The sequence below is a fragment of the Macaca fascicularis genome, chromosome 3, assembly GCF_037993035.2.
Source record: "Macaca fascicularis isolate 582-1 chromosome 3, T2T-MFA8v1.1".
Classification (NCBI taxonomy): Eukaryota; Metazoa; Chordata; class Mammalia; order Primates; family Cercopithecidae; genus Macaca; species Macaca fascicularis.
The window spans coordinates 108,556,472-108,579,650 of record NC_088377.1 but is presented as its reverse complement, the minus strand read 5'-3'; the positions used below and the strand labels follow the sequence as shown (position 1 = coordinate 108,579,650).

Here is a 23,179-nt window from a genome sequence, read left to right as displayed (position 1 = left end):
CAATTTAGTCCATTAGTATGTTCTTCAGCAAGTGTTGAATACCTACTGTGCGTCAGATGCTAGGTCAGGCTTTTGGGAGTTCAGAAATGGCCCTTGTCTTCGAGGAGCTCTTAGGCCCATTGAGAAAATGGATATGCACATAATAATGGAGGTAGCAATTGTTGTTATGGGGGTTGGTTGAGAAGTACCAAAAAGGGAAGGATCCAGCAAGCACCTCATCAGAGCTTAGTTCTCAAAGCATACTGAGTTAGGTTGTCATTGTTGGCACAGTCATCTGTACGTGAGCTGACATATTGACATATATGTGTGTTTGGTCTTCCCAAATGGACTGCAGAGTTCTTGAGAACAGGTGGCCATGTGGAGGATGTGGATCCCAGGGTATCCAGGAGACGTACAATAATGACTGAATTAGTGAGGGAACTTGTTGCTTGGTGACATTAAGAGTTACCCTTAGTTATTAAGGCAGAGATACCAGACCCCATTGGTTAGATCAGAACAACCTGATCTAATTCGATTAATCTGAACTCCTGCTTGTTAACAAAGCACAGTTGTGAAGCCAGAGGGACGGCCCTTAAGAAGAGATACTGAGGCTGTTGCCAGGGCAGTGTTTCCTGTTTCTTTCAAGAGAGGAGGTTGTCAGCTTGTTAACCACATATTACTCCATCCCAATTCTCCAGAGGTTCTAGGAATGCTGCTGCTCTCTTCACAGGGGTGGAGGAAGAAATCAGTTGTATCATCTTAAAAATCTCATGTGATTCTTGGTATTTATTTATTATAGTCACTTTTTATTGCTATGGTCAATTATTTGCAAATAATATATGTATCCTTTTAATTATATGATATCCCAAGGAAACAAATACCTGGATTAATATAACAAAATACATTTGACAGGATGGAAAACTGGCTAAGTTGTATTTGTGGGAGCAAAGTAAGCTTCAATTAAAAAAAAAAAAAAGATTAAGTTTGACAAGTCAGCAGTTGTTCTATCTCTCATACTCTCCTGTGGTCTAATTTCTGACAAGTGTGAAGATTAGAACCAGTAGGGAATATAATTAAGGTACTTGCTGAAAACATTTTATCTTAAAACTATGAATTATGAAGATTTTAGAGAAGAGTTCAGTAGATTTAAAAATTAATAGGAAAAAAATTTAACTGAATTTGTATTATTAAAGCTCTAGAATATGACTCATACCTCTACAGGTGTCTGTGACATTTGGTTTCTGAAAACACTGTGTGTTACCAGAGGGGAATCTTGGTCTAGAACCTCCTTGCTTTCAAAGCTGAGAAATGAGTAATGGAGAACCCCTTTTCTGTTTAAGCTGTTGAAAGTTGTTAGCCAGCTGGTGGGTAAAGTAAGATGAGCATTATTCCTGGGAGAAGACAGGTTCATGTAGGAGAAAGATTTCACCATCAGTTCACTTTCCTCTATGAGTTATCCCTCTTGCAGTTTTCTACCTGGGTTTAAAATGAATCCACCTGGGGCATTACCCGCTGCATGGCCTTAGAGCCAGTAGGAGGATGAAATTATCCTTCCGTAGTTAATCCTGTGTTATAACATTTCAACTTGCTTCCAAAGGTGGAAACATGGCTTCTGCAACTTGAACAGACTATGCAAGACACAGTGCGTCATTCTATCACAGAAGCCATAGTGGCCTATGAGGAAAAACCTAGGGAACTGTGGATTTTTGATTTCCCGGCTCAAGTTGCACTAACCAGCTCACAAATATGGTGGACCACAGATGTAGGAATAGCCTTCAGTAGACTGGAAGAAGGCTACGAAACAGCCCTGAAGGATTTCCATAAAAAACAGGTATTTTATAGATTTGTGATTTTGAGACATAAAGGAACTTCAAGATGTAAGCTTGCTTCATTCATTCTTTTAGTCATTCATTTACAGAGTGTCTTCTGTGTGCAAAATACTACGCTGGGAAGATTTTAGCAATCAGTTGTTAAATCATTTTTTACCTTTGTGGTATCCTTCTAAATTTCTATATGGGTTTTTAAAAAGTACATCATGTCTATTGTCTTCTAAGACTCTAGGATAGCACTCATCCTAGATACTGTACATACTTATTTCCTTCTCTGTAAGACTCTCCAACTAGGCAGATCATGTATTTATTAGAAAACATGTGCATGATTTGCATTATTCAAAATGATGGAGGGTGGCTTAGCAAGAGCAAATATTTTCATGGGCTTTGGTTTTCTGTTAATTTTAAATTACAGATGAGAACTTTGAAAAATAATCTGTTTTGAATTCTGTTGATCCCAGTTACCCTGTGACCTTTCCTTAAGTCTTTCATCTTACTATGTGCTGTGAGCTAGATAACAGTTCAGAGATGTAGTCTTTCTTTGAGCTTATAGAATCAGAGTATATTAGGCTTGAAAAGGAGTTTAAGTATTAGTTCGTCTACTCTTCTGGTTATCAGTGGATAAAATCTGAATCCAGAAATATGAAGTGGCTTTCCCAATGTTGCACAGTTTATAAATAAACCTGGTAGGATTGCACCCTCTTCCTGGTACTGAGTTAAAATGCTTCCCAATGTTCCTCATCACCCCTTTTCTGCCTTAGCAGTACTTTTACTTCAATACCTTAAGAATCAAATGGATTTAGATAGCGAGTGATCCTTGTATTGTTAACACATTTGAAGATTCAAGTGTAGATTATTCCTTTTAATTTTGCTCTTTCAATCTTGCATAGTGACCACCCAGCTTATTTATAATACTAAAGAAGTTTTTGTACCACTTACTTTTGGAGAAAAAGAAATTCTTGATTTTACACTCTTAGGAAGATAAGGTAATGGTTTCTGTTTAATAGACTTGAAGTTACAGGATTCAATTTAAAGAAGTGGCTGGTTTCTTCCTAGGGTGCCATCTTTGCAATTCTAGTAACTGCCACTTGGTTGCTGAAGCTGAGTAGTTAAATTTTTTTTTCATGGACATAAATAACTGAGATAATTAAATGCAATTCTATTATGCCTTTCTTATAAAATAGCCTCTGGTTAATTTATTGATATTTATGCTTTTATTATGACCATTTACATTATGCATTTAAGGACATTTAAAAATACTTGGTTAAAATAATATCCTCTTTTAAATTTCAGCTATTATCAATCATTGCTCAAACTTAAATCTTTCTATAAGCATATTCCTACTTATTTTACTCTGTTATTTTTCTCTTAACTCTTATCTCCAACTTGTCTTTTTTTGTTGCTATTTTATTGCTTATAAGGTTAAATGATGTTTTATGGGTATTTTTATGTCAGCTTTATTTTTATTGTATGGTTTCTTTGTTATTGTTTGCTGTTAAAGATGATAAAGCAAAAATAGTCACAGAAAATGAAAAGAAGGGACATAACATTTAAACAACATCCATAAATTCATTTTCAGGAGAAAAATTATTAACATTTTGGCATGCAAACATCAAAAGTTTTTTCTCTATTTACTGTTTATCTTTATCTGTATTTCCCTATGTATGTATAGACATCCCTATTTATAGGTATAAACATGTGTAAATCTCTAGCTATTTATATATTAGTGTAGTTATTTATGTAGCTATGTATCTGTGTCTATAGATATACATTTTTTTAAATTCTTTTACATTCCATACATTTATTTGATTACTGTATATTTTCACTCAATATATTATCTACATTTTTTCTTGTCATAAATATACATCGATCCACACTAAAAGTGACTGAATATTATTTCTTTATATAGGTATACCAGAATTCATTTTCTTTCTTCTCCTTTCTTTCGGTTTACTCTGGTTCTCTAACTTCTTATCAGGCACTGTTCTAGGTTCTGTGGTTCTAGCAGTGATGTTCCTCCACTCAGACACTTACATTCTAATTAATTGTTAATAGATCTTACGTCTCTCCTCAAGAATCTTAGGATCATTTACTCTCTTCTCCATCCCCATCTTACATGCAGTCATTTAAACCTTATTTTTAAAAATTTATCCATTAATTAGGGTGGGAGTGGTATTATTTCAGATCTTAATTAGATTCACCAACATATTTACCAATGACTTTGCTCACTTTCTATTTATTTTTCACCTGATTCCCTTTTGCTCTCTTCTTTCTATAGAATATATTTTAGCAGTTTGTGTAGTGATGAATTGTTACAGGAAAATTTCTGGTTCCTTGTCTTTATTTTGACGTCCTTTTTAATAATGTAGCTGGGTATATAATTCTAAGTTGATAATTTTTTTAATACCTTAAAAATATTTTTCCATTTATCTTATGGCTTTTATTGTTGTTATTGTAAAATCTATGTCATTCAAAGTATTTTTCCACTATAAGCTGTCTGTCTTGTTTTGGGATAATTTTAAGATTTCTTTCTTTTTGTGGTTCTGATAAAACTTTTCTTCCTTGTAGCATATGATCAAGAAGAAAGAGGAATCCAGGGCCAGATTAAGTAGGCTCAAATCTCAGCTTCTACTATTTATTAGCTGTGTGACTATGGACAAGCTGTTTAACTACTCTGTGCCTTAGTTTCATCATCTGCAAAACACGGACAATGACAGTACTTGCATCATAGGATCATTAGAAGGATTACTTAGTTAGTATATGGAAAATAATTTTTTTTTTTTGAGACAGAGTTTCACTCACTCTTGTTGCCCAGTTTGGAGTCCAATGGTGTAATCTCGACTCGCTACAACCTCAGCCTCCCAGGTTCAAGCAATTCTCCTGCCCCAACCTCCTGAGTAGCTGAGATTACAGGCACCTGCCACTATGCTCAGCTAATTTTTGTATTTTTAGTAGAGACAGGGTTTCACTGTGTTTGCCAGGCTGGTCTCGAACTCCTGACCTCAGATGATCCACCTGCCTCAGCCTCCCAAAGTGCTGGGATTATAGATGTGAGCCACCGTGCCCAGCCAAATACTATTTTTAAATAGTGTTGATGTGCTATATAAGGACTGGCTATTGCTGCTGTTGTTAATGCTATGATAATAATGACGATGGTGTCCAGTGTGATACACAACTCATTTAATAGATTTTTCTTAGTAATTTGTAATAAAAGTTTTCAAACATACAGAAAAGCTGAAAGAATTTTGTAACATGTAGATTCTATAATTAGATTCTATAATTACTATCTTGTTTTATTTTCTTTATCACATGTCATTTATCAAACCCTATAACCATCCATCAATTCATTTTGTATCTGTGAATCATTTCAAAGGAAGTTACAGATACCATAATCTTTACCCCTAAATATTTCATTATTTAAAATTTTACATTTTAATTGAAAGGTAAACACCATGTATATTTATGGGTACACATAATGTTTTGATATCTGTATGTATCATGGAATGCCTAAATCAGGGTATTTAACATATGCATTACCTCACATACTTTTTTGTGTGGTATGTTTAAAGGTACTTTCTTAGCACTTTTCAAAAATATGTTATTTTGTTACTAACTGAGGTAATCGTGATGTACAATAGACCTCTTGAACTTACTCCTCCCATCTGAAATTTTGTGTCCTTTGACTAATCTCTCCCCAGACCTTCTACCCCTCAGCCTCTGGTAACCACTATTTTGCTGTTTATATAAATTGGACTTTCTCATTTAAAATTTTTAAAAATTTTATTGGCATAAATGTATGAAGTATAAGTGCAATCTTGCTACCTGCATTGAATTTGTAATGGTGAATTTAAGGCTTTTAGGGTATCTTTCATCTGAACAATGTATACTGTGTCCTTTAATCTCTCATCATCCACTCCTTACCACCCCCTAACGATTCCCAGTCTCCATTATCTATCATTCCACACTCAATATCCACGTGTACACATCGTTTAGCTCCCACTTATAAGTGAGAACATGTGATATTTGTCTATGTCTCACTTGTTTCATTGAAGATAATGACCTCTAGTTCCATCCATGTTGCTACAAAAGACGTGATTTTATTCTTTTTTATGATGGAGTAGTAGTCCATTGTGTATATATGTCACATTTTCTTTTTCCATTCATCCATCGATGGCCACTTAGGTTGATTCCATAACTTTGCTATTGTAAATAGTGTTACAATAAACGTAGGAGTGCAGATATCTTTTTGATGCAATGACTTATCTTCCATTCAGTAGATACTTGGTAATGGAATTGCTGGGTCAAATGCTAGTTCTATTATTAGTTCTTTGAGATATCTCCGTACTGTTTTCCACAGGGCTTGTACTGATTTATGTTCTCACCAAGAGTGTATAAGAGTTCCCTTTTTTCTGCATCCTAACCAACATCTGTGTTGTTGTCATTGTTGGTCTTTTTAATAGCCATTCTGTCTGTTATAATATCTCATTATGGTTTCAATTTGCGTTTCCCTGATGATTAGGGATGTTGAGCATTTTTTCGTGTGTCCTTTGGTTTTTGTATATCTTCTTTTGAAAAATGTCTATTTATGGAGTTTGGCATTTTTATATTCCACATAAAAGTGAGATCATACAGTATTTGTTTTTCTATGCCTGGCTTATTTCAATTGACATAACGTCCTCCTGGTTGTCACAAAATGACAGGATTTCCTTTTTTTTAAAAAGGTGGAATAATATTTCATTGTGCATATTTACCGTATTTTCTTTATTCATCCATTGATGGACACCTAGGTTGATTCCATAGCTTGGTTATTCTGAATAATGCTGAAGAGATACAGACATCTCTTCAACATATTGATTTCAGTTCTCTGGTATGTGTCTTTATTAGTCAGATTGCTGGATCATATGGTAATTCTATTTTTAATTTTTTGAGGAAACTTTATGCTATTTTTCATAATGGCTACACTAACTTACATTCCCACCAACAGTGTACAAGGATTCCCTTTTCAAACACTTCAGTTTACATACCCAATTCTTCAGTTTAAGTTCAGTTATTATATCTCAGTTTCCCAAAGTTGGTTTTTATGTTTGTTTTTTTTGTTTGTTTTTTGTTTTGCTTCTTTAAAAATCAATTTTATGATGACCTATCTTGTCATTGTGGTTTCTATCCTTTAATCTCATTAATTATTTTAAAAAGATGTTTAATAGTTTTACTTAGATTGTTCTACTAGCTCTAGTTCTGAGGCTGGATCTCCTGTTAAATTTGATTGTTTTTTAATGTTCATTTTTAAAGGTTATCTTTATGTTTGTTTTTTTTTTTTCTGTAGGAATTTTCTTCCCTAAATTGAGCAAATATCCTTACAGTGTATCTCCCCTCCCCCAGCCCCGCAATTCTTTCAGGTCTCTATAGATCTCGTAAGTTCTGGATGATGATGATTGGTTAGGATTACGATTGAGATTGAGATTATGATTGAGACAGTCTTGCTCTTTTTCCTGGGCTGGAGTTCAGTGGAGTGATCATGGTTCACTGCAGCCTCAAACTGCGGAGCTCAAGCTAACCTCCCACCTCCTAGCTCATGTTCCTGAATAGCTAGGACCACAGGTGCATACTACCACACCTAGCTAATTTTTGTTTTTTTCTTGTAGAGAGGTGGTCTAACTATGTTGACCAGGCTGGTTTTAAACCCCAGACCTCAAGCTGTCCTCCCACCCCAGTCTCTCAAAGTGCTGGGATTACAGGCGTGAGCCACTGCCTTGGCCGGTTGTAGATTAATTTTGCAGTTACTCAGTTTAGGATTTTCTGATCACATTAGCAGGGTTAATTTGGATGCCACAGCTTCACATGGTATAAATGTGAGATTTTGATTTCTTTTAAGAGATTTTTTCTGGTCCAAAGCCTCCAGATACTTCCAGCTTTCATGTTGCTTCTTGAGCTGACAGGTAGAGTTTTTCTAGAATTGTAACACTTTCAGTATCTCAAGTTTATGTTCAACGTCTCAGTTCCAACTTTCTGCCTTGCTCGAGGGAGTATGAGAGGCACAACTGAAATGGGAACATTTCTGTTACCATGTGGCAGTTTAAACCTCAGCTTCGGATGTTTGGCTCTCTATACAAATTCTTTGAGCTGCCATGGCATTCACTTATCAACCTCATCATACCTCTTCACTTTGAGGCCCGTTCCTGTTGTCAGGAAGGGGTCAATCTCCGTTCTCTCTCTCTCTCTCTCTCACTCACTCACTCACTCACTCTCTCACTCACTCACTCTCTCTTCCCCTCCCTCCCTCCCTCTCACTCCCTCTCACTCTCTCTCTCTCACTCCACTATTGACCACTCCCCCTTTTTCTCTCTCCTCTCCCTTTCCACCTTTCTCATGTTTGGCTATGTACTTTATATTTAGGTATGTTCTGTTTTATTTAATATTTCTGTGTTAACAAATTGTCCATGTTCATTTAATCTAATATATTGCAATACCACCTATTATTATGATTATTATTATTGTTGATAATACTGGCTAGTTGGGTTGCTTTTTCATTTTTGGTTATCGTTAATAATACTGCAAGGAAGAGCCTTGTATAGACATGTCACATGCATTTTTATTTATTCAGGATAAATTTCTAGATGTCAAATTGCTAGATCAAAGCCTTTGCAAGATAGTGCCAAATTTACTTTCCCAATATCAGTGTATAAGAAGTGTCCACTCCTTCCCCTGTCAGCAACATTGGACTGGTTCTTTTTTTTCTTCTCATTCTTATAAAGGTATTCATATCCCAGTAGCTTTGCCTTGTTCAACTAACTCATGGAATTTAGTGTTTGTCTCTTAACATCTTTTAAAAGTTTTCTACTTTGTTCAAAAGTTATACAGTGCTTCTTTTTTCATGTTGGATGAGAAGTAGAGAAAGGGGATGATTTGTGAAGAAAGCATTTATCCACGTAATTATAAAACACTTCTCGCATGAATTGAAGTGTTTGACAGACCAGACAAACAGATGCCTTTACTACAGTGTTTCAGTTTTGTGACTGGCACTAACATGTATATTACAGAAGCTAACATTTGAATTCTACTAAAGCTATGGTTTGGGTCATGAGAAATGTTTGCATCTAAGTTGAAACCTTTTCCGTTTTCTTCCTTTCAAAATGAATGTAACCATCTGCTGGAGTGTACTTTTAATTAAAATTATTCTTACTAATACTGCAAGCAGTTTGTTTAATGAGCTTTAGTCATTTAAAATAACTTAATTTTAAAACTTGTATCAGAGTTGTATATAATTGATGATTATAAGTAATTCCTTTCCTTGGTTATCCCAAATTGTAGTGAGATAAATAAACCAAGGTAATAATTTTAAACTCTATTTCCCCCTGGATCTATGGTGATTGCATATTAGTATTGCGATTAAAAGCAAAAATACTGCATTTTGAATATATATCGATCATATATATATATATATATATATATATACACACACACACACACACACACTGCCTTGTCAGAGTCTTTGAAAACAGTGGCAAGTATGATCAATTTAATTTCTCAGATTTGAAGGTTCCTTGGTGAAAGTGTTTTGTTTTGGAGGCTTGGGATATGGTAAGAAAGTTTCTGTAGTCCACTTTTATTGTTGAGCTGTGTGAAAATCATCAAAAGAGAGATAGAAGTGTTTTAAACTTGAAAAAATTAATATCTGTAGTGTGCAGGGACATTACCCAGAGACTTTTGCTAAGAACTCATGATAAATAATATAAAACTTTTCTCATTAACCATCCTCTCCCTCTCAACAAAACTCAGAAATACCAGTATACATATAAGAAAGAGACCCTCATTTTGCTGCTGAAAGCCAATTTTTGGCCTCACTTTTAGTTGCTAAGAAATTCTTTTAAAAAATTTGGATACAATATTGCTAGCATTCTTATCTTGTTTCAGCCCTATTACTGAATAGAGAGGCCTGTCAAGCCTGGAGCTACGAAGTGTATACTGGACACAAGTATTTTTTTTTTTTGACCTTTATATAACAACATGATCTGATATCTTTATGCTTTATAATCCAGCAGTAACTCACAAGATCATGAGTAGAGCACATACTCCCTACCTCCCCTCTCATCAAATATTACATTGAATGACAGGTAAGATATATGAAAAAAAATCATATTGTTCCTAGAAATACAGGAATATATGATTTGAGGAATGCCAGGAACATATGAAATTGATTTGATAGCTGACTAAGAACAGAGAAAATCAGTCCAAACCTATAAAAAGAGGAAGCTATTGCAATGGAAAGCCAATTTTCACCCAGGAAAATTTCAGATAAATTATGAACTCACCTTAAACAAATATAAGAAACGTGGAATTTATGGTTAGTGATAAGGATTAAATCTAGAAGAAATGGACAACTGGAGCCGCTTCTCTCCCCTGTATATCCCAAGAGGCTATTAGTAGAAGTGTTTGTCCCCAGTACAAAGCCCTGAGAAATGCTTTGCAAGCAAAGTGAGCCATTTATAGAGGGCTTCTGTCATGAATATGTCTCGACTGAAGAGCAGGAGTTGGCCTACTTTTTCTGGGCAGAATCAGATAGTAATTATTTTTGTCTTTGTAGGCCACATAGTGTCTTCTGCATGCATGCATCTCTATTGTGGTGGTTGCAAAGAAGCAATTGGTAATTTGTAAGTGAATAGGTATAGCTGGGTTCTAATAAAATGGTATTTGCGTAAACAGGTGGTGGGCCAAATTTGGTTCATGGCCTATAGTTTACCACCTTTGCTTTAGAGAAAGAAGCAGAACAAATCCTGAAGTAACTGAAAATCCCCACAATGAGAGATGGAGGTAAGAGAAAAAAGGATTTGTCACCCATACATGCCGTTTGATTTCAATATGATCCATTAACCATGAGAGTTGGTTCTTTGAACAGACCAATAATGCCAAGAAATTTTTGCAATTCGGAGAAGAAATAAAAAAAAATACAATAAAGGGATAGGGAAAAAACATCCCTATAAGTAACAGATTTTAAAATGACTGTGTAAGTATGTGATTTTTTTTTTTTTTTGGTAATTAAGTCAAAATCTAAAATAAATGGATGTTTTTCTATGAATACTTTTTCTAGAATTGAATCAAAATAATTTAGAAAACTCAAGCAGATCATTGACAATGGAAGAATTGAAATGGTAGTCATGGTAGTCAAAGATGGGCACTCCTTCCTAAAAAGGACCCTTTTTCAGTGATTTTATCATGGGAAAGATAAACACCATGTTACGTCAACTGTTCTGGAATGTAAACAGAGATGTAAGGATTTTCCACTCCTTCTATAAAGTTCTAATATACTTAATACGAAAACCACACAATGATAAAATACAAAGGAAAGTTTTTTCGGCAAATCTCCTAAGTTAGCATATCTTCTTTTTTGTGTGGATTTTTTACTTAATATTGGGAGACAGTCCTTATGGGTCTTACATTTGTATACATCTTATGAACAGAGGTAATGACTGCCCTTTGTTCCAGATATATTTTTATAGTGAACATTCTTGAAAATAGAGACAGTATCTCTCTCCAGAGCAAAGGGCATTTTGACTTGTTATTTCGTATAATAAAAATAATATCTCTTCCTGGGGCAAATGTCAGACATGCTGTCTTTTATAAAAGATTTGCACTCCCTAAATCCAGAACGTTTCTCTTGTAACACAGCTCACTGCATGTGCTAGCCCTCTTTGAATATCCTTTGAAAATCTGTACTCAGAGATAGTGCAAATGCTAATGTTCTACTATTGCTCGTGATATTGCTGTAATAAACTGTCCTTTATCTCTGACCCAGGAGTCTCATGTCTTCTGCCAGCATCCATGACTTGTTAGCCTGCAAGTAGGATAAAATTTCAGACCCTTCACATTTTTCAATGAACATATTTTTGAGATTCATGTCTGTTGTTGCATGTATTTGCTGTTCATTATTTTTTATTGCTTACTAATATTACATTGTATACATGTACCACAATTTTTCTACCCATCCTGTTACTTGATGTTTGGGTTTCCAGTTTGAGGTTATTGTTTCTAAGGCTGCTTTAAACATTATTGGATAAAGTCTTTTTGTGAACATACATTTTCATATCTCCTGGGTAGAAACCTAAAAGTGAAATTGCTGGATCACAGAGAAAGTATACATTTAACCATTTAAGAAACAGCCAAACAGTTCTCTATTGTTATATTCCTATGAACAATGTAACAGAATTTCAGCTGCTTTACATATTTGCCCATATTCATATTGTCAGTCTTTATAATTGCAACCATTCCAGTGGGTATAAAATAGTATATCATTGTGATTTTAATTGGCATTTTTCTAATGTCTAAAGATGTTGAGCAACTTCTCATGGGGGCATTCATACATCCTCTATTGTGAAGCATCTATTAAGATCTTTTGATCTTTTGCTCCTTGTTCAAGTAATTGGATGATTTGCCTGATATATTTTTAAGACAGGGTCTCACTCTGTCAACCAGGCTGGAGTGCAGTGGCATAGTCTGCAGCCTCAAACTCCTGGGCTCAAACGATTCTCCTGCCTTAGCCTCTTTTGTAGCTAGGACTAGAGGCAAGCACCACCATATTCAGTTAAACATTTAAAAAATTCTTTTTGCAGGTCTTGCTATGTTTCCCAGGCTCTCTAGAGCTCCTGACCTCAAGTGATCCTCCTGCCTCAGCCTCCCAAAGTGTTGGAATTAAAGGTGTGAGCCACTGTGCCTGGTCTTTTTTAATTGTTGATTGTAGGATTTCTTTATTTATTTGGGATACAAGTTTTCTGTTACAAAATGGACTAATTTTCTTAATGGCATATTTTATCAGAAAGGTATAATTTTGATGCAGTGTAGTGTATCAAATTTTTTTTTTTTCATGGCTAGTGCTTTTTGTGTCTTTTTAAACATTTTTTTTCTTTCTGTGTGTTGTGTGTGTGTGTGTGTGTCGGGGTGGGGGGGGTAGAGAGAGAGAGAGAGAGAGATGTTACTGCCTGTCCAAAAGTCATGAAAATATACTTCTGTTTCTTTCAAGGTGCTTCATGGTTCTGGGTTTTTCCCATTAGGTCTACAATCCTTACCTCTTTCCTTTTTCTATTGAGTTAATGTGACACCTTGGTCAACAGTCAACTGACTATATATTTATGTGGGTCTATTTTCAGATTCTCTTGTTCCATTGATCTGTTTTTCTGCCTTCATGCCAAATCCACCTTTCTTAATTACCGTAGCTTTATAGTAATCCTTAAAGTCATTTTATATATATCCTTCAACTTTGTTCATTATTTTCCCCAAGATTGTTTTGACTGTTTGAGGTTCTTTTCTATATAAATTTTACAATCACATTGTTTATTTTTACAAATCAAATTAATTTTTAGCCTAATTAAATTGTGACTGGGGCAGCCTCTAAATATAAATTTTGGAAGAATGAACATCTCAATAATTATGGTTCTTGTAACCCAAGAACATGGTATATCTCTTTATATAAGTTTTTTCTACCTTCTCTCAACAATGTTTTCTGTAGTTTTCAATGTAGAAGTCTTGCACATTTCTCATTAGATTTATTTTTAGGTAGCTGATATGTTTTTTATTCTATTTTACATACTAATTTTTAAATTTTATTTCCCAGTGTTTTTGGCTGGTATATAGAAATTTATTGATTTTTAAATATTCACCTTATATCTTGGGGCTTTGCTAAATTTACTTACTACATTTAGTAGTTTTTAAATATATATATATGTATACTCTACAGGGCTTCCTATGTACAGAAATACATCATCTATAAGTAATGACAGTTTTCTTCTCTTCCATTCTTTTTCCTTTTGTTTTTTATTTCCTTTTTTTGAGTTATTGAATTGACTGGGCCTCCAGCACAATGTTAAATAGAGGTAGTGAGACATCCTTGTCCATTTACATTCTTTGGGAAGAATAATGTTTCTCCAGTAAATATGATGTTAATTGAATGTTTCTTGGAGATGCCCGTTATCAGATAGAGGAAAGTCCTTTCCATTACCACATGCAGAGAGTTTGCATCTTAAATCAGCATTGAGCTTTCTCAAATCTCACGAGATGACCATGCCATTCTGTTATTGTGGTGAATTTTCGAAAGTGAAGCCAACTTTGCGTTCCTGAATAATAAACACTTGGTTATGAATTATCCTTTAAGTGTGTAGGGGTGTGTGTGTGTGTGTGTGTGTGTGTGTGTGTGTGTGTGTGTGTGTGTATCTTTGGCTGGATTCTATTTGCTATTATTTTGTTAACAAATTCTACATTTATGTTTATCAGGGACATTTGTCTGTAATTTTCTTTTTCTATGATATCTTTGCCAGATTTTGAAATCAGGGTATACTCTTAGAAGGAGTTGGAAAGTGATCCATTTATGTCTGTTTTGTGAAAGAGTTTATGATAGACATCACTTGTGATGCATCTGGGCCTGAAGTTTTGTTTGTAGAACATTTTTTATTATAAATTGATTTCTTTTATACATATGCAGCTGTTTAGTTTTTTTTGGGCTTCTTCTTTTCTTGTGTCAGTTTTGGAAGTTTGTATTTTTCAAGATATTTGCCCATTTTAAGTAATTCAGCATGTGGCAAATTACAGACCTCTGGCCAAATCTGGCCCAGTGTCTATTGTCTGTGGCTATTTTCACATCATGATGGCAGAGTGGAGTGGCTGTGACAGAGACTGCATGGCCTACAAATCCAAAAAGATTTACTATCTGGTCCTTTACAGAAAAGGGGCCACTCTTGGTCTATACTTTTCAATTTATTGATGTAAGTTGGTCATGCTATTTCAGTATTATCCTCAGAACATCTGGAAGGTCTGCCCAGATGTCCTACTTTCATTTCTGGGGTTGGTAATTTTTTTCTCCTTTTTTTCTTGACTGAGTTTTCTAGGTGTTTATCAATTTTATTTCTGTTTTCAAAGAACTAACCTTTGACATTATTGGTTTTCTCTATAGTTTGTTTTATATTTCACTTATTTCTGCCCTTATTTTGATTATTTCCTTTCTTCTTCTTTGAGCTTAATTTGTTCCTTTTTTTCAAGTTTCTTAAGGTGGGTGCTTATTGACTTTATACCTTTTTCTTTTCTAATATAAGCATTTAAAGGAACTTTTAAAACTTGAAAAATATCTACCAGAAACCTGCAGAGAAAATCATACTTAATGGTGAAACATTAGAGTCATTTCCATTAGTGTCAAGAACGAGGTAATTAAGCTCACTATCTCTGACATTCATTGCTCAATTTTGCACTAGTGGTTTTAGCAGTAGTATTAAAGGAGAAGTAGGAAGTGAGCATTGGGAAGGAGGACAACAAACTGAAATTCAACAATCCATGTTCTGATAGTTTTAAGAGTATGGGACTTGGTCTCTTTGTCATTTCCTTTGCTCTGGCTGGTGGAAATGAAAATTCATTGTTTCTGATATTGCTGAAGGTGAAACTGGTAGGTTTCAAGATTAGAGGTCCTTGTTGCTGTTATGAAACAAGAAAAACTTCAGTATTATGTCCTGTTAGAAAGGGATTGAGAGTTCTGGTAACTGATCCCCAAGGTGCTATACTAGTTATATTGTAATGTTCACTTTGATCTGCTAAGCTGAGGACTTCTAGCTCCAGACTACTTTTCTATTTTTAAGAGACTGGGTCTCGCTCTATTGTCCAGGCTACAGTGCAGTGACATGATCATAGCTCACTGCAGTCTCAAACTACTGGACTCAAACAGTCCTCCTGCCTCAGTCTCCCAAGTAGCTAGGACTACAGAGGCCTGACACCATGTCTGGCTAATTTTTAAATTTTTTGTAGAGATGGGGTCTTGCTGTGTTGCCTAGGCTGGTCTCAAACTCCTGGCCTCAAGGAATCCTTGCTCCTTGGCCTCCAGAAGCACAAGGGTTATAGGCATGAGCCACCAAATCTAATGTCCAGATCTCAACTTTTCTGCAGAATGGCCTCTTCCAGCTTCTTTGCTACCATGGCTTGGGTGTCCCCATATTGGGAGATATGCCGTGGCTGATGCTGGCAAAACTGCAATGCTTCTGCTGCAAGGAAGATTTTTTTTTTCTTTGTTGCCTGATTTAAACCTATATTATTTAGGGATACACTCTTTAAATTCACAGAATGGCCTCCTTCTACCATGATGCCATAGGAGCCAGGATGGAAAAAAATGGGGGACCAGCCACCACTATGTATCAGGAATCACTGCTTCTCTCTGACCTTGAGTCTGTTACTTTCTAGGTCTGACATTGTCCTACATGGTGAACCCACCATCATTCTACCGCGCTCACTGACCCTCTTTGGGAACACTGTAGTCCCTTAGATATGTGTATCCTATAAACCCCAATGGTGGTCAAGATCATGCCTTTTCCTTTTTCTTTTTTTCATGGTATGTGACATAGAAGGTGTAAGATCTTGTCTTTTTGTTAGGAAGCATTTCTATGTTTATATAAATAAGAGAATTCATAGGTGGGGTATACTGAGTTATCTCTCGCTCCTCACCTTAATCATTGGAGGCCAGCACTTGCCTGGTCTGATGCTCTGTTATCCACATAAGAAGGTTTTGTATTTGTAAAATAAACAGTAAGATCTTAGAATTGTGTACTAGCCCCTGGCTCCACCATTTATAACTGTGTGATCTCCGGCAGATTATCTCATATTCTCACATGTAAAACTGGAATACTAATTGTGCCTACTTCATAAAGTTGTGATGATTAAATTAGAAAACACACAGTACACATGTACACATACAATGCCTGTCAGTCAGTGCTTTTATTATCTGCTGACATCATCAGAGAGGAACTAGAGCAATGGCCATCAGGCTGATGTCCCTCCCCCGATACCATCCTCCAGGTAGGAGGCAAGGGTGACCTCCACTGTCCAGAGCATTTTTCCACCTCTGCTCTGGGTCCCTTCTGCTCTGACCTCGCTCAAGGCTGCCCTGACTTTGTTTCCTCCTGTTTCTTCAGTTTCTCCCTCTTGCTCATTCCCATCAGTAATTAACATGCCCAACTCCCTTATTACTCAAAATAACTAAAAATTATTCATTCATGCCACATCTTTTATTTCCTGCCTTATCTCTGTAACCTTTTTTATAATCAAGCTTGCTGACCTAATGTCTATACTTGCTCTTTCCTTTTTCTCATCACCACAACCTATTTCTACCACTTGATTGAGTTTATTTCTATTTTCTTCAACTTAGAAAATACTTCCTAGTTCTTCACATTACTCTCTTCCTTTATATTCATGTTTTTTTTGAATTCTAGTTTTCTAACTAGAAAACTTGGGCAGCTCTTTACTTCACCTGGCTGGTCTTCCTCCTGCTCCTTAAATATTCCTGTTCCTTATGGCTGTATTCTGTTTTGGTTTGTGTGTGTGTGTGGGAGGGGGGGTTGTTTTGTTTCGTTTTGTTTTTGACGGAGTTTCACTCCATCGCCCAGGCTGGAATGAGGTGGTGCAATCTCGGCTCACTGCAACCTCTGCCTCCCAGGTTCAAGCAATTCTCCTGCCTCAGCCTCCCAAGTACCTGGAATTACAGGCGTGATCATGCCTAGCTAATTTTTGTATTTTTAGTAGAGACGGGGCTTCACCATCTTGGCCAGACTGGTCTTGAACTCCTGATCTCAGGTGATCCACCCACCCTGGTCTCCCAAAGTGCTGGGATTACAGATGTGAGCCACTGTGCCTGACCTGTTTTTGTGTTTTGTTTTGTTTTGTTTTGTTTGAGACAGGGTCTCGCTCTGTCGTCCAGGCTGGAGTGCAGTGGTGTGACTTGGCTCACTGCAACCTCTGCCTCAAACAATTCTTGTGCCTCAGCCTCCCAAGTAACTGGAGTTACAAGTGTGCACCACCATGCCCAGCTAATGTTTTTGTATTTTTAGTAGATACAGGGTTTTGCCATGTTGACCATGCTGGCCTAATCAAGAGATGGATCACTCTAGTGATCCTGCATCTCTCTGCTGAAGCACAGCCAGAAACAGATAGGGATTTTTCACTGAAGTCTCACAGGCACACCCAACCTAAAAGATCCAGTGTACATTCGCTCTTCTCATACTTGCCTCCCAATGTGCCCGGCTGCGGGAAAAACAATAACAACAACAACAACAAAACAACAAATAAACCAACATTCTTCACTAGTTGCTCACACTAGAAGCCCGCTTGACTCTTCTTTTGCTCAACAGCCAATCAACCACCAAATCTCTTTAACTGTCCCGAAGATCCCTATTCTCACTGCCTTCTCCAGCTGCTTTGATAATATCCTAGACCAAGCCACTCTCTTCTCTCATCTAAATGATTGTAGCATCCTCCTCTCAGGTCTTTTTTCTTCCAGTCTTACTTTCCTCCAATTCATTGTTTACAGCATAGCCTGAGAGATCATTTAATAACACAAATCTCATGATCACCCTGCCTTCTAGACCTTTCAGCACCATCTCATTGTCCTAACTGAGCTGAGTAAGCCCTGCACACGTGGGCACTTGCTTTCCTCTGCAGCATCTTTAAACACCTGTCCTTCCTCTGCCGCCCACTCCTGCCATGGGTGACCTCTTTCAGTTCTTCCACAGAGCCACCTGTCCATTCAGGGCCTTTCTGCAGGCTGCTCCCGGTGGCTTAACGACTGCCTCCCTGTTGGCCAACCCCTAAATTCTTCTCAACCTAAATCCTGCTCATTCTTTAGGTCTTAGTATACATTCCTCTAAAGTGCCTTTCTTTTTTTTTTTTTTTTTTTTGAGACGGAGTCTCGCTCTGTCGCCCAGGCTGGAGTGCAGTGGCCGGATCTCAGCTCACTGCAAGCTCCGCCTCCCGGGTTTACGCCATTCTCCAGCCTCAGCCTCCCGAGTAGCTGGGACTACAGGTGCCCGCCACCTCGCCCGGCTAGTTTTTTGTATTTCTTAATAGAGACGGGGTTTCACCGTGTTAGCCAGGATGGTCTCGATCTCCTGACCTCGTGATCCGCCCGTCTCGGCCTCCCAAAGTGCTGGGATTACAGGCTTGAGCCACTGCGCCCGGCCTAAAGTGCCTTTCTAAGCCCTAGATCAGGCAAGCCCTATTTCTGTGTGCTGTCAGAGTACTTTCTACTTGCCCTAGCAAAACAATTTTAATTATTTATCTGCATTCCTTGTTGTCCTGTAAGGTCTGGAAACAAGAACCACATTTGTCATCTTGTATGAATGAGTGAATGAGAGAACAAAAAACTGTTGTTCTGGTGTGTATTGTTGTTATTGTTCATTCGTTCATTTCTTCCTTCATCAATTCATACAGCGAGTGTTGACTTGGACACATTCTTTATGCTGGCTGCTATGCTAAGCATGAGAACACAGCCCAGAATAAGATAGATATGGGCCTTGCCCCTTTAGAGCTTAGGGTGGAGGAGACAGACAAAGAAATACATGATTGGTAGGATGCTCATAAGTTCCATAAAGATAATAAAATAGAAGCATTTAGAATAAATAGGGGGTAATAGTAAATAGAATGGCCAGGGAAGGCCAATTTGAGGAGGTAAATTTGAACTACAACTTTGAATAATGAGAGGAAGCCAATCATACAAGGATTAGAAGGAAGATGACTCCAGGCACATGAAATGGTTGCTGTGGCGTTAAAGCAGCTGTGATAGGAGAACAAAGGGAAGGCCAGCATGGTTACTGAAGTGAGATAGGAAAGGAGTGGTGTGAGGTCATGGAAGACTTTGTACTCCAGGAACAAAAGTTTGGATTTTACTCTAAGTTGGGCTTATTTCTAGTTCAAGATATATGCTGTACTTGCACTCTAATGAAGCCAAGATGTACCAGGAAAACAGCCACTTGAGTTTCAAAGGGACGTAGGTAGACTTGAGCCAGACATCCTTGATCCAGTAGAAAATCATGTAACACTATTGCAATCAGTGGCAAGTATATGTACTGATTACACGATAGGGTATATTTTCTTAAAGTTGCTAAGGAATGTTTTATATGTCACATATCATAAACTTATATGCAAGTACAGTACTGACCATGATGATTGCTACCTGTTGCCACTGCCCAAATACTACAGACATTTTTAAACTACATTACATAACTATGGGTGCAGAATTTTATTACTTACTAAAGAGTATCATCAGAGAAGGTTTAATCTTGATATACAGTATAAGATCCCCAACATATGATGCTGTGCAGATTATGTTGACAAGCTGTGTTTTTAATCATCTTCCATTTGACTGCACTTCTGTGAAAAATGAATCAATAATGCAGAAATCACAGGTTGTTGGGAGGCTCAGATAAGACAATGCATGTGAATGCACTTAAAATTATAAATGTTCTTATAAGGTATACGATATTATTACTGTTGTTGCAATCACCCTTTTTTTTTAAACCAAATACTGATAGTGGTATAAGATTGGATACTACAAAGACCAGATATCTTGACCCAGGTAAGAAAATATCCAAGGCCTAAATAACTCTTTTCTCACTAAAGTGTATATTAATTTTCCTTAGAAACTTGTATAGGCATGGGTTGTTATTGTACATTAATTCATCTTTTCAGCAGATACACATTGAGCACCCACACTCTGACAGTTCTTCAGTGGCTCTGGGATAAGGCACCGAATAAGATAGATGCTGTCCTTGACTTTATGGAACATAAAATCTAGGGGATGATGAGCAGTGAACATATTAGACATAAAACAAGAATCACATCTGCTTTTTAAACATTTAACTACTTTTTAAAGATGCAGTTTATTAAAATTCAGGTGTATCTTATTTTACTGTGATTTGCTTTACTGTGCTTTGCAGATACTGCTTTATTTTTGTAAGATTTGTGGCAACCCCCTCTATGCTGGGCATTGACATTATCATTCAAACAACATGAACTTGCTTTGTGTCTTTGCATCACATTTTAGTAATTCTTGGAATATTTAAATTTTTTATTATTGTATCTATCATAGTGATCTGTGATCAGTAATCTTTTTTATTTTTTGAGACAGAATCTCACTCTGTCACCCAGGCTGGAGTGCAGTAGTGTGATGTCAGCTCACTGCAGACTAGACCGCCCAGATGCAAGTGATTCTCCTGACTCAGCCTCCCGTGTAGCTGGGATTACAGGTACACATCACTATGCCTGGCTGATATTTTTGTATTTTTAGTAAAGATGGGGTTTCACCCCATTGGCCAGGTTGGTCTTGAACTCCTGACCTCAAGTGATCCACCTACCTCAGCCTCCCAAAGTGCTGGGATTACAGGCATGAGCCATCACGGCTGGCCTGTGATCAGTGCTCTTTTATGTCACTCTCGTAGTAGGTTAAGGCACATCATTACCAACAATATCTTTTGACTTTTTTTATTATAGCCACTGTAGTAGGTGTGAGGTGATAGCTCATTGTGGTTTTGATTTCTCTAATGATTAGTGATTTTGAGCATCTTTTCATATACTAGTTAGCCATTTGTATGTTTTCTTTGGGAGAATGGCTATTCTGGTCCTTTGCCCATTGCTAATCAGGCTATTTGTTGCCATTGAGTTGTATGAGTTCCTTATATATTTTAGATATTAACCCCTTATCAGATATATTGTTTGTAAATATTTTCTTCCATTCTATAGGCTACCTTTTCATTTTGTTGATTTTTTCTGTTGATGTACAGAAACTTTTTAGTTTGATATAGTTCACTTGTTTTTTATTTTTTTATTTTGTTGTCTATACTTTTGGTGTCAAGTCCAAAAAACCATTGTCAAGACCAAAGTCATGAAGCTTTTCCCACATTTTTAAATGAGTTTTACAGTTTCAGGTCTTATCTTTAAGTCTTAGATCCATTTTGAGTTTTTTTTTGTGTGTGTGTATAATATAAGGGTCCAATTTCATTCTTTTGCATGTGATGTCCAGTTTTTTCCAACACCATTTATGTAAGAGCCTTCTTTCTTCACTGTTTTTGGTTCCTATGCTAACAATTAGTTGAAAATTTTATTTTTTAACTCTCTATTCTGTTCCATTGGTCTTTGTGCCTTTTTGTATGCCAGTATCACACTGTTTTGATTACTATAGCTTTGTAATATAATTTGAAATCAGGAGATGTGCTGCCTCCAGCTTTGTTTTTCTTGCTTAAGATTGCTTTGGCTATTCGGGGTCCTTGGTGATTCCATACAAATTTTAAGATTGTTTTTTCTAAAACTGCAAAAAAAAAAAAAAAAAAATGCCATTGAAATCTTGATGCAGTTGCATTAAGTCTACAGAGAATTCTGGGCAGTACAGAGATTTTAACAAACATAAATTCCTCTAACCCAAGGGCATGGGATAATTCCATTTATTTTTGTTTTTAATTTTTTTCCTTTGAGTTTTGTAGTTTTCAGTGTACAGATCTTTGACCTCCTTGGTGGTCGGTAGGAAGTAGTATAGCCATTATGGAAAACATTATGAACATTCCTCAAAATATTAAAAATAGAACTACCATATGATCCAAAAATCTCACTTCTGGATATATAGGTAAAGGAAATAGAATCACTATTTTGACAAGATATGTGCACTCCCGTGTTCATTGCAGCTTTATTCACAATCACCAAGATGTGGAAAAAAACCCAAGTATTCATTGATAGATGGATAAAGAAAATGTGTAGACACTCATGCAAGCACCCATGCACATACACACACCAAGGAATATGATTTAGCCTTTACAAAGAAGGAATCCCACCATTTGTGACAACCTGGATGAATCTGAAGGTCGTTATTCTATGTAAAACAAGCTAAACACAGACAGACAAATACTGCATGATCTCACTTATAAGCGGATTTTTTAAAAAAGTCTAACACATAGTAACAGTAGAATGGTGGTTATCAGAGGATGCGGGGGAGGAAAACAGAAGATATTGGTCAAAGTGTACAAACTTGCAGTTATAGCATGAATAAGTTCTAGAGACCTAATGTAGCATATGGCAACTATAGTTAATAATAATGTAGTGTACACTTGCAATTTGCTGAAACAGTAAATATCAAATATTCTCACTTAAAAGATATGTGAACTGATGGATATGTCGATTAGCTTCCTTGGGGTAATAGTTTCACAATATATACATATATCAAAATATCACATTGTATATCTTAAATTTATACAATTTTTATTTTTCAATCATACCTCAATAAAGCCAGAGGGTGGGGGAAATAGGACAAATGCTTATAAAGCTGTCGTGTATCCTGAGTGTCTAGGGGATATATAATAATATTTTTATTTCTTTAAGCCAGGTTTCCTTTGTGTTTGACTTTGAGTCTGTCCTGAATGCTTCTTGCACAGCTACAGTTTCTCAGACCTGAAGGGATGGGTAGGTCTTGTGGAGGCTGGAGAGGGTCTGTGTGATAAATCTGAAGTCAGACTGTTGGAATTTGAATTTCCCCTCCCTGGATTGGCAAATGTGGTTAATAGGCCTTTGACTCAATTTTCTCATCTGCAAAGTTCAGA

The 23,179-nt window shown here is 36.5% G+C and overlaps 1 protein-coding gene across 1 annotated transcript in view; it reads left to right on the top strand.

Annotated features, from left to right (window-relative positions):
• The window catches only part of DNAH11 (dynein axonemal heavy chain 11), a 385,830-nt gene that overhangs the window by 121,989 nt on the left and 240,662 nt on the right, over positions 1–23,179 (top strand). The window contains exon 30 of the mRNA XM_065542209.2: positions 1,577–1,810. Within this exon, the coding sequence (XP_065398281.1) occupies positions 1,577–1,810 (234 nt within the window). The remainder of the gene's footprint in view (positions 1–1,576; positions 1,811–23,179) is intronic.